Source organism: Lacerta agilis, chromosome 2, assembly GCF_009819535.1.
Source record: "Lacerta agilis isolate rLacAgi1 chromosome 2, rLacAgi1.pri, whole genome shotgun sequence".
NCBI lineage: Eukaryota > Metazoa > Chordata > Lepidosauria > Squamata > Lacertidae > Lacerta > Lacerta agilis.
In genome coordinates this window covers 12,493,087-12,505,370 of record NC_046313.1, presented here as the reverse complement: position 1 = coordinate 12,505,370, position 12,284 = coordinate 12,493,087, and the positions used below count along the sequence as shown (strand labels likewise).

The following is a 12,284-nucleotide window of genomic DNA, read 5'->3' as shown; positions in this document are numbered from 1 at the left end:
GTTTCAACCAGGCGTCTCTCTCTCTCTACCCCTGCCCTCCCTGGAGATGGCACAAATGCCCTGACACTGAGATCCACCAATAAGTGGATCTGAGCTAAGACTATTTAGAGAAAAATAGTCTTAGCTCAGATCCATTCACTTGTTTTATTTATAAAAAGGTTTTCATACCGCCATATCATTATTAATATCTAAACAGTTTACAGTAGTATTTGTTTATAATAAAAGCACACACAAAAATTAAAACTGTAACTCATCAACTAACTACCATGGAAAGATGGGTTCTTAATCGCCTGCATAAACCTGCCAGAATCGAGAGGTTTTCAGCAGGCGTTTAAAGGTTGAAATGGAAGGCACTTGCTGAATCTCTGTTGGAAAAGCTTTCTGCAGGCCTGGTCTGATGACACAAAAGGCTCTTATTTCCTGTTGTCAAAAGAGCCTCGCCAACTTGGGGCAGAGCCAACGTGCGGCTTGGTTAATGAGAAGCTTGAATAGAGCTTACAGAGAGAAATACTTTTTCCCCCTGAATAGCAAATACTTCCTGTAGCCCTATACAAATCGGCTGAGTGTTGAAATGGTTTAGCCCCTATGGTAAATATCTCCTGGTCTAGGCCATTCCCCTGCTTAAGGGAAATTGGGAGGGGGACCCTCAAAAGTAAATAATGGGGGACCCACCCCTACAACTTGATTTGGAATAGGCTTGGAAAAAACGGATTGTCAACCACCCCCCAAGAGAAAACGTGTCCTTTCCATTGGCCCCTTAGTCCAATGCAAAGTTCAGGCCCTGTTTGTGCCTGTTGATGCCTTTGGGAGTGCGGAGCAGTCTGAGACATCCCCGGTTGTGGAGGCGGCAACCTGATGGCGGGTCTCATGTCAGGCCCTCAAATGCTGCCCCGGCAGAAATCGTGGGAATTAACTGGGGCAGTATTTGAAGGTGGCCTGTTAGAGGTCTTGCCATAACATCTCTCCCCTCCCCCTTGCTGATGCCACACAGATCACAATGCAATCCCTGTCCCACACATTTCAGTTTTTCTCTTTTTTGTTTTTTTTTTAAAAAGGGGTAGTTTCATCCCTTCACTCCCATTTTGGGAATAGGCAGCTGTTAGTCTGGCAAGAGTTGGTCATTAGAATAATAATAATAATAATAATAATAATAATAATAATAATAATAATAATAATAAATTTATACCCCAGCCACTCTGGGCGGCTCCCAACAGAGTATTAAAAACACGATCAAACATTAAAAACTTCCCTAAACAGGGCTGCCTTCAGATGTCTTCTAAAAGTCAGATAGTTGTTTATTTCCTTGACATCTGATAGGAGGGCGTTCCACAGGGCGGGCGCCACCACCGAGAAGGCCCTCTGCCTGGTTCCTTGTAACTTCGCTTTTTGCAGTGAGGGAACTGCCAGAAGGCCCTTGGCACTGGAGCTCAGTGTCCGGGCTGAATGATGGGGGTGGAGACGCTCCTTCAGGTATACAGGGCCGAGGCCTTTTAGAAAACAGACAGGCTCTCAGTGTGGGAGTGGGTGGGCTCCTGTTCAGCCGTTACTCTTCAGGGTGGGTAGGTGTGTTGTCATGCAGGCAGGGCACCCCTGGTTCCACCCATTTGGAGTTGCTTGCTTTGACTGAGAATGCCACCTGGTTCTGCTCCGTAGGGTCTGAAATGTTCCGTAGGCCAGCTTGAGGATCTGCAGGATGCCTTTGACTTCCGTTACAAGACGCACCTTATGTTGGGTGAGGAATACAAGAAGAGTCCTGCTGGATCAGGCCAGTGTTTCACCTAGTCCAGCATCCTATTGTCCCAGTGGTCAATCAGATACCTTTGGGAAGTCTGCAAGCAGGACACAATCCTCCGTCCACCTGTGATTTCCTTCAACTGGTATTCAGAGGCATGGATAAGATTAGAGGAGAACTGTTCTGTTCAACTGTCCTTAATTGCTGGGGATGTTCTCTTTTAAAAACAGACAACTTGCCCTGATTTCTCTTGCAAAGTCCACAGTCTTTGCCTTCCTGTCTTCTGATTTCTATGCCACGTGCCTAAAAACAGCTGGCAGGTGTGTGTGTGTGTGTGTGTGTGTGTGTGTGTGTCTATGTGCTGAACCATTGTGGTGTCTCTAATCTCCCAGCTTAGATTCTGTAGATGCCTCCAGCTTTCATATCTCCCCTTTACAAACTCTAGTGACAGGTAGGTAGCTGTGTTGGTCTGCCGTTGTCGAAACAAAATAACAAATACAAAAATTCCTTCCAGTAGCACATTAGAGACCAACTAAGTTTGTTATTGGTATGAGCTTTTGTGGTATGAGCTTTTGTTATTGGTATGAGCTTTTGCATGCACACAAAAGCTCATACCAATAAAAAACTTAGTTGGTCTCTAAGGTGCTACTGGAAGGAATTTTTGTATTTGTTAAACTCTAGTGAGCTAGCCATGCCAATCTATTGTGGCAACAAATAAACAAACAAACAAAAAATTAAATTGAGGCACTTTGAAGACTTGTTTATTGACAGGACTTTTTGCAAAGCAAGAAAAGATAGAGCTACTGTCACACCAAAACAGCGACTGAAAGCTAAATAACCCACAAAAGAAGCACATCCGCAATGTGCCTTGTGTTTCCTGCCTACCCTTGCTGGCTGGCAAGACGCCTGGAACCGAACTTCCCCGAGGCAACAGTTGGCAGCTTCTGGTGGGTCCTTCTTGGCTTGGAAGTAGCCACCTCTACTTTTTCTCTTGCAGTAAGTACGTCCACTCCTGAGGCTGCAACCCAAAGAGAACGAGCTTTGCAGGACATGGTGAATAATGTGAACCGCTGCCGCAAAGTGAGTCTGAGCACTGTCCAGCACAGCCATGTGGTATTGGGGGTGGTAATAGTAAGCATGGACCCCTTTGTCTTTCTCTCTCTCTTTTCCAATTATATTTTATTAAGTTTCAACATTTTTAACACATGCAATCAAATCACAAATTCGCCTTTTCTCTAATTTGTTGTTTCTCCCCTTCTGCTGCACCCTGGCTTCTATCAAATCATAACCACAATATTATAATTTAATTACTTCTGTGGCTTGGAGCTCAAATCCTGCTCGCATGCTCATCATCGTACTATAGTATTTCTTTAAACTGTCTGAGAAAGGCATCCATTCTTCCATGAAACACTCATCATGAAATCCTCTTAATTTTGCCCGTTCTGCATAGTCTTACTTGCCCATTCTTCTTTGGTGGGAACTTCTTCTGCCTTCCATTTCTGTGCATGAAGAATCCTAGCTGCTGTTGTTACATACATAAACAACAATGGGGGCGTGGGAATTTCTGCCCCGATAATCCCTAACAGAAATGCTCGCTTTAAACATCTTTTTTATCTCGTCATGTATCATTTCCCAAAATACAGTGGTACCTTGGTTCCCGAACGGCTTAGTTGTCGAACAAATCGTCTCCCAAACACCACAAACCTGGAAGTAAGTGTTCCGGTTTATGAACGCTTTTTGGAAGCCGAATGTCCGACGCAGCTTCCGCTTGAGTGCAGGAAGCACCTGCAGTCAAATGGACTCTCGGAATGGTTTAAGTTTCAGAACCAGGGTACCACTGTACCCTCATGAGGTATGTGTCTTTCTCAACGTCCTCCCTGTACCAGGGACCGTAGGACTCACTCCAGTGATGCCTTGCCCCCTCTGCCACCCCACTTAGGCCTGTGTGTGTATGGGGGGGGGTACACTCTTACTTATTCTCAGTCTTTCCACCAGGAACTGCTGGATCGGATCAGGGAGCTGCTAGGCCGCTCCGATACCCTGAGGGACTTTCTGCTGGCAGAGCTGGCGGTGTGGCAAGATTGCCAGCGGCGGGCGTGTATCGGGGACAATTGTGACACCAGCTTGACAGAACTGGAGAAGTGGTAAGTCTCAATGGGAAGGTCTAAGTGACAGTCTAGTTGTCGCTTATGAACTTGTGCATGTTTGGAATCCTAACCAGGCCGGCTGCTTTTATGCCTTCTACTTAACCAAAATGTTATCGCGGTATAGGAGGGACATCATCAGATCTACTTGCTTGATAGTTAAGTGACATTGCAGTACACTAGATCCTTGGGCTGTTTTATATTCCTGTGGCGGTCTCTGTTCAAGCAATCTCAAGGAAGAGACATGTCATAAAACCAGTGGCCCATCTAGTCTAGCAGAAGCCCGGCACAAAATCACGGACTTCATCTTAAATAACCAACATGTTCATAAGGCGTCTCAGCCTTGTTAAGTTTAGTGTATGAACATGTTGGTGAGTAATTTTTAGACATTATTTTACTTACTGTTTTAAAAAGGGATATGTAAATGCTCACAGAGTGCATTATAATTATTATTTAAGATGAAGTCCGTCACTTGAAGAAACTACACTAGTGAAACTGTCATAACATAAGCTAGCCGCCCGTCGGAGGACAGACGAGGACGCCTGAGAGACTTTAGCACTTTATTACATTGGACTCTTGGCACATTGTACGTTGCACTTTTTGAGCCTTATCCGGCTCTTCAGAGACATTTGTATTTGCTATGTATTTCACCCCCTCCGGTTGCACATATATACATGATTGAATGCTTTCACGGTTCGCGTTATTTCTATACATCCTGCTATATTACCGTGTTGTCTGTTGTTGTCTCTGGCCAAGTCAGCATCTTGTCTTATTGCAAAGCCAAAGTGGGGACTGAGGCCCAAGTCAGCCTTCTCCAAACCTGGGACCTTCCAGATTTTTCATGGACTCCCAACCCAATGGTGAGGGGGATGATGGGAGTTGTAGTCCAGCAACATCTGCAGGGCACCTGGCTTGGGACGTCTGGTCTAGTGGCCTCGATAAAATTATTACCAGCCGTGTATCTCTTTCAGAAACTCCAAAGCAGGGTTTCCCAAACTTGGGCCTCCCAACGGCTTCTGGACTACAATTCCCATCATCCCTGACCACTGGTCCTGCTAGGTAGGGATGATGGGAGTTGTAGTCCAAAAACAGCTGGAGACCCAAGTTTGGGAAACGGTGCTCTAAAGGAAGAGGGTTTTCTGGGCCTGATGTGGTGTTTGTATGTGGGTCTCCCTCTTGCAGTCTTTTGCTACATGACACCCCCACTTGCCACTTGATCCCCAAAGAAGTCTTTCCTCTCAGCAGTAAGTTTGCCTGCACCTCCAGCCTGTGCTCCTACTATCTGTTTTGCTTCATCGTAGGTTCACCGAGAGTGCTGAGAACCTCTTCTATTTGTTGCTTCTGCTTCGCACCCTGGAGGAGCTGCGCCAAAAGGTGTCCTATGAAGGAGAGCCCCTGGGTGTCCAGTTGCCCCAGCTGGAGAAGCGGCTGAAAGAGCAAATTTCCTGCCTTTTGAAAAGGTGCCAAGAGGAAGGTTTATTAGATGACTGTTTAAAATATTTGCCTTCAACTGAGTCCGCTATCAGTCTCCTCAAAAGAGCACGACAGATGTTTGCCTGTTCAAACCTCAGACTCCACAAGATTGCTTCAAATAGTAAAACAGGAATGGAAGCTTTTCCTACCCAAGATCACTCTAATGATCTAAAAGATTTAGATTTAGGGACAGATCCTTTGCCCATTCAACACAGTCTTGGTCTAGTAGTTTACAACAAGTGACACATTTGTAAATTACAGTACTCACAATAATAATAATAATAATAATAATAATAATTATTTTCTAATGATCCAGAAGAACCATTTTTGTTGACACCGGCAACTCTCCTCACTCAAAAAACTGGAGCAATCAGTGCACCTCCTGGGGAGTTCACCAACAATGACTTATATTTGCCCATCGAATAAGGGGAGAGAAGGAGTGAGTAGGGAGAGATTGTGGACGCTGAAGATCTTTCTGCTTTCTCCCCAGTGCATTTGTGGTGGAGATTCAGCCTTCCATGCCATTGCCCAACCGCCGGCCTCTGGTGCTGAGAACCAGCAACAAGTTCTCTGTCCGTGCCAGGTGAGGAGAGAGGTCCTTAATCCGGCAGTGGCTTCCAGGTGGCGGCCATTTTGGAATGAATTTAAAACCACTAGGCAGGGGTTGGGAGCAGCTTGGGGCTCTCCAGTTGTTGTCAGGCCGCCATTGGCCCCAGCCAGCATGGCCAGGGGGCAGAGGCAGTTCTAAGGCAGTGCAGCCATTTCCACCGCACTGGGCACTGAGCTTAGGGGGCGCTGCGGTGCGTCGCAACTACGACCTAGTGAATTGAGCAGGACGGGAGGGAGGAATGGGGTGCCGAATTTTGGCCTTGCACGGGGCGTTACTGAAATTTGAAACACCAAGGCCTGCTCCTGCCCAGCGCAGGGATGAATTGGACTTGGGAGGCCAGCAACATCTGGATGGCCACAGTTTCCGCCATCCCTGATGGAAGAGGTGATTGGATCAGGAGGCTTCTGCTTGGATGCATCTAAGAGACGTATTCAGCAAAGAGCATTGCAATAAAAGCCGCTGAATTTTAAAATGAGGAAACGGGAGATTTGGTCCAGAAAGGACAGAGGCCTGCTGTCAGTGAGGCCTGGGGGGGGGGCAAGGTTGCCAACACCAGGTGGTGCCAGATCCCACTAATTTTACATTTGCTCCCGTTCTCTGTCACCCCACCTCACCCATCCCCCCCAACCCACCCACCTCTTTCCCCCCTTCTCTCCCTAATGTCTCAATAACCAAAACCGATTTGTAAAAACGTTACATGGAAAAAATACGAGAGAGACATGGCACACACTTACGTAAATCAAGAAAATCTTCAATAAAAAATAAATAAAAATGGAGATTTAAGGAGGAAACAGAGCCAGGCTCACACATGCCCTTACGGAGCAGAACTCCACTGCCTGCCACTTTCGATCTCGTGGGTTGTAACGAACTCTTGTTGCCGCTTAATTCAGGCTCCTGGTGAAGCTCCTGGATCGAAACCACCCGATGGAGGTGAAGATTGAGATCGACCGGTGGGTTCCTCTTGGCGAAGTGCCAAGGTTTTCTGTTTGTTTGTTTTACATTCGCAAGGGCAGGGCTGAAGATTGCAGTGCTGTGGGGAGGGCGCAGGGCTGGGTCATCTTCCACTAAAAACACTTTCTTTTTCTTCATCTCTTGCAGGAACGCTGCCAATTTGGAAAGGTAAGCAACAGCTGTGGAAAGGCGACGGAAAATAGTGAGCCTTGCCCATTGGGAAGGCTGGTGGTGGGGTACAAGTTCTGATTTGGCACCTACATGGCAGAAGAAGGGGCAGGCTTTTGCTTACCCAGCAACTTGGGCCCCTCTTGCCATCTTTCTTATTTGTGCTCTTGATGTTTTTGCATATGCAAGCCCTGCTTTCAGTCCTCTAAAAGTTTCGGGGTAGACATACTGCGTTGATTCCAATCAGTGCATCTCCCGTAACACCCTGCTGAGATCCCGTAACATTCAGTACCAAAAAAACCACGTTCCAGGTTGTTGTTTATTTATCTTGTTTTTCGTTGCACTGAAGTGCGGGTGCCCCTCCAAATGGCAATAATGGAATTAACGTTGGGGGGGGGGGCATCGCAGGACAACTAAGAAACTGGAAGGGCGACTGGACAGTCCAGTACAAATTGACCACAAACGTATTATTGTTGCATCGATAACATGTTGCAGAATACCTCTACAAAACACACACACCAAAACACAAACACCAGTTTGGAGATGACAATGTGAAATTTGCTTGCTTGCATGGTAGGGGAATTGGCAGCAGGGAGGTGTCTTCTGGGAAGTAGAAAAGACTGAATCCAAGACATTGCTCATGAAAGCTGAACCCCAGAACTGGTGCACATGAGCAGAAGCAGAAGGAAACATGGCAGCTGGGGTTGGAGGGCCATAACTGGCGCCCAGGAGTTGAGGGAGCTGTGATTTTTACAGGAAATACACGAGATGGGCTTCCTACTCTGCTGTTTGAGCAAAATAACATAACGATAAAACTCCACCTGACTACAAACTTGTTAAGACTCTGGCCAGCTGGGAATGGCAAACTTCCACAAATTACACGTGTGTGTGTGTGTGTGTGTGTGTGTGTGTGCACGCTTTTTTAAAATCTCTCCCTCATTTGTAGGTTTCGGAGGTTCAACATCTTGCCGTCAACCACCAAAACCATGGTGATGGACCGGCCCCAGGTGGAGGGGCTCATCTGTGACTTCAAGTACATTGTAAGGGCTTGGTGATGGGGGAGATGCAAAACTCCTGTTTGTTTGCAGCTCTGGGATGGGAATTGGTGTTTGTGCGGCTGTGGTGGAAGAAAGACTTGACAATTCAAGTCTTAAGCTCAGGGGTGACCCACTGTTACCCTGTGGCTCAAACCCCACCCATCTACCCCAATTTTTGTCCTGCTGCTGTGATTGCCACACAATTCTGAACAAGGTGCGGCAAAAAAAATATGGAAGACATTTTGGCCAGCTCTTCTTGAGTCTGTGGCTGAAACAAGAAATGTGTTAGGGAGGGGGGTTATTGGGCCATTCTTGTTTTTATTTTTATTATGTATTTTGTGATTTTATATTGTGATTTTATGTTGAGAACTGCCCTGAGACCTGTGGGTACAGGGTGGTATACAAATTTAATTAGTAGTAGTAGTAGTAGTAGTAGTAGTAGTAGTAGTAGTAGTAAGAAAAATAATAAAATTGACTTTCCCTACTCTAGCTCATGAGGCCTGGGAAAGAGCACTGTATTCCCCCATCTGGGACCTGCTAGCACAGGGGTCAGCAACCTTTTTCAGCCGTGGGCCAGTCCACCGTCCCTCAGACCATGTGGTGGGCTGGACTATATTTTGAAAAAATAAATAAAAATGAATGATTTCCTATGCCCAACAAATAACCCAGAGATGCATTTTAAATAAAAGCACACATTATACTAATGTAAAAACACCAGGCAGGCCCCACAAATAATGCAGAGATGCATTTTAAATAAAAGGACACATTCTACTCATGTAAAAACACTGATTCCTGGACCATCTGCGGGCTGGATTGGGAAGGCGATTGGCCTTAGGTTTCCTATCCATATGCTAGGAGGCCTAAATATTTATGAAGAAGACTTGAGCCTAGTAAAGTGTCTTTCTGGGGCAGGGAGTGGGGAGGAACATAATGTATGGGCCTTGCTGTGTCTTTTTTTAGTACACGTATGGAGCACACTGCCTCTTCATTTTTGCTCCCCGTAGCAGCCATTTTGTGCTTGGACCCACAGCCACTTTTATGGAGAGATTAGTACTGGTGCCTCATTTCTTTCACGCCCCCCCCCCCACCAAAAAATAAAATAAAACCAACAATGACGCCCACTGGCCTTACTCATACGCAGGTTATGATTGAGCATCAACTGCGTGGCAGGCAGGAAGGACTTTCCCCTACCATCAATTGGGCCTTGACATTCATTTGCTGTAGCTTCCCTCCTCTCCCCCTTTAATAATGATTACCAATCTCCCATTTCTCAGTGAGTCACTCTCTGTTCTTCCTCCTCCGAGCTTGCAATGCCCTTTGTGGTCTACATTTGCACGAAGATGGATCTTCTTAGAGCAGGGGTAAGCAACCTAAGGCCCGGGGGCCGGATGCGGCCCCATCGCCTTCTCAATCCGGCCCGCGGATGGTCCGGGAATCAGCGTGTTTTTACATGAGTAGAATATGTCCTTTTATTTAAAATGCATCTCTGGGTTATTTGTGGGGCCTGCATGGTGTTTTTACATGAGTAGAATGTGTGCTTTTATTTGAAATGCATCTCTGGGTTATTTGTGGGGCACAGGAATTCATTCATTTCCCCCCAAAAAAACATATAGTCCAGCCCACCACATGGTCTGAGGGACGGTGGACCGGCCCATGGCTGAAAAAGGTTGCTGACCCCTGTCTTAGAGGCATGAGAACAGCTTTGACTTCTGCCAGGGGGCGCTGCCCAGTGTGATGGGATTTGGTTGGTTCCAGCCCTGTAAACATGTGGTTCCTCTTCTCTTTGCAGATGCTGAAGGAGCAGAAAAGCGGTTTGGGCAAAGGCAAGGGCAGCAAAGGACTCAGTGAGGTGGGTTTGCCTTTCCCAAGGGTGGCTGGCTCAATGCAGCCGTGATGTGGCTCCTTCCTGGCCTCCCAACAGTACTACTATTGCTGCTGCTTATAGGAGGAGCAGGCTTGGTGGGGTGGCTGTGTAGGCACACCAATCCGATCCAATCAGTTTATTATAGACCAGCAGTTTAAGAATGGCTAAAAACTTTTTATAAAAGCAAGATACAATAGTTACAAGAACAAGCCTGAATAAAAACAGAGAGACTAGTGTCGCTAACCAACTAGAATTTTAGCTGCTACTGAAACAATCCTGTTGAACACTGGGTTGTCATGTGCAAGATTTCATAAAGGAAATAATAATAATAATGATGATAATAAAGTAATGGTGATGATGATGATGATGTCTCTATAAGGCTTGCAGTCCTTGATTTATCATGATTTCCCTGCAGGTAATAGCCAGTGCGTGGGACACAGGTAGTGCTGTGGTCTAAACCACTGAGCCTAGGGCTTGCTGATCGGAAGGTCGGCAGTTTGAATCCCTGTGACAGGGTGAGCTCTCGTTGTTCAGTCCCGGCTCCTGGGAGCCACTGTGGTGTAGTGGTTAAGAGCGGTAGACTCGTAATCTGGTGAACCGCTCTCTGCTCCTCCACATGCAGCTGCTGGGTGACTTTGGGCTAGTCACACTTCTTTGAAGTCTCTCAGCCCCACTCACCTCACAGAGTGTTTGTTGTGGGGGAGGAAGGGAAAGGAGAATGTTAGCCGCTTTGAGACTCCTTCGGGTAGTAATAAAGCGGGATATCAAATCAAAACTCCTCCTCTTCTTCTCCTACCCACCTAGCAGTTCAAAAGCACGTCAAAGTGCAAGTAGATAAATAGGTGCTGCTCTGGTGGAAAGGCAAACGGTGTTTCCGTGCGTTGCTCTGGTTCGCCAGAAGCGGCTTAGTCATGCTGGCCACATGACCCGGAAGCTGTCTGCGGACAAACGCCGGCTCCCTCGGCCTATAGAGTGAGATGAGCGCCGCAACCCCAGAGTCGTCCACGACTGGACCTAATGCTCAGGATTACCTTTACATTTTAATAGCCGATGCACAGAATCATGCTAGTGTGTAATCAGGGGGTTTCTATCTGATAACAGGCATTTTAAAGAGAAGGCCTCAGTTCTCCGCAGCCTTAGGTACGATATTGCCATCTCTAAACCTGTGTTTTCCATTGACTGCTGGAAATCCAAGGCTCTTAGTCTGACGTAGTACAGACAGAAAAGTGTTTTTCAAGTTCAGTGGTCTCTGTATTTATTTCTTTTATTGTATTCATCCATCACTTTCCACAGGAAGATGTCTCGAAGTGTCTTTGGAATCCGTAAAATACAGAACAACTTGATAATAAATTGAAAGCCAAATGCATGGCGGGGGTGGGGGTGGGAATACAACAATGCATACAGTAGAGTTAGTTTGCTGCAGCAAACACAAAAGAGAGGCTTTGGGCATCCTCATCACAATAAACTGACTTATTGTACTGTATTTCATTGCCTTTTTGGCACAGACACACCTAAGTACTTGGGAGCGTGTATAGTCAGTTGTTCCTAATACTTCCTGCATCTGATGGATGGACTTTAGTCTACAGACGTTCACAACCCAATCAATCTTTCAAGGTTCCAGAAGAATCTCTTTCTATATAAAATAACAGTCATGGGCAGACTCAACTAGGTGTGTGCCTCTTAATTCTCATCCTCCCTCCCTCCTTCCCATAGGGATTGTTGCCTGTCACAGAGGAGCTCCACACCATCACTTTCATCCTGGACTATTGCTACCAAGATTTTACGTGTCAGCTGCAGGTATGAGGACCTCACTGATGAAGTTAGGAGTGTTAGGTGGTGGTTGAATGCAGTCCTCTTACTGGCCAGGTTGCTTGAAGTGAGCCTACAGCAGGTGGGAAACTCTGCCTCTAGCTGAGAATATTTTTGTCACTGCGGAAGAATGAGATGGCGCTGAGAGGAGATTGGGAAGAAGGAAGATCCGTTAGGCCCATCTGTCAACTGCCTTCCTCGTGTTTTTGCCTCAGTGTGTGAATACTGGTCAAGGAGAGAGCAGAATTTGTCATATGGGGACCTTTTTAATTTGGCCCAGGGTATGGGATCTGCATTTATTCCTGCTCTTTCAAGATTTGTGATCTTTCTCCTCTTAGACATCCACTTTGCCAGTGGTGGTCATCTCTAATACCAACCAGGTGTCCAGTGCTTGGGCTTCCATCTTATGGTACCTCATGTTCAGTCCAAACCCAACGGTAAGAAACATGCTACATTTCTCTTTTATTCTGGAAGCCCTCTCTGTGGGATACTTTCT

At 46.4% G+C, this 12,284-nt stretch overlaps 1 protein-coding gene across 1 annotated transcript in view; it reads left to right on the top strand.

Moving 5' to 3' along the window:
* The window catches only part of STAT2 (signal transducer and activator of transcription 2), a 38,017-nt gene that overhangs the window by 12,499 nt on the left and 13,234 nt on the right, over positions 1–12,284 (top strand). The window contains exons 6-16 of the mRNA XM_033138629.1: positions 1,654–1,732; positions 2,730–2,812; positions 3,728–3,876; positions 5,178–5,336; positions 5,840–5,932; positions 6,850–6,909; positions 7,058–7,078; positions 8,025–8,118; positions 9,905–9,964; positions 11,693–11,776; positions 12,127–12,225. Coding sequence (XP_032994520.1) covers positions 1,654–1,732; positions 2,730–2,812; positions 3,728–3,876; positions 5,178–5,336; positions 5,840–5,932; positions 6,850–6,909; positions 7,058–7,078; positions 8,025–8,118; positions 9,905–9,964; positions 11,693–11,776; positions 12,127–12,225 — 981 coding nt within the window. The remainder of the gene's footprint in view (positions 1–1,653; positions 1,733–2,729; positions 2,813–3,727; positions 3,877–5,177; positions 5,337–5,839; positions 5,933–6,849; positions 6,910–7,057; positions 7,079–8,024; positions 8,119–9,904; positions 9,965–11,692; positions 11,777–12,126; positions 12,226–12,284) is intronic.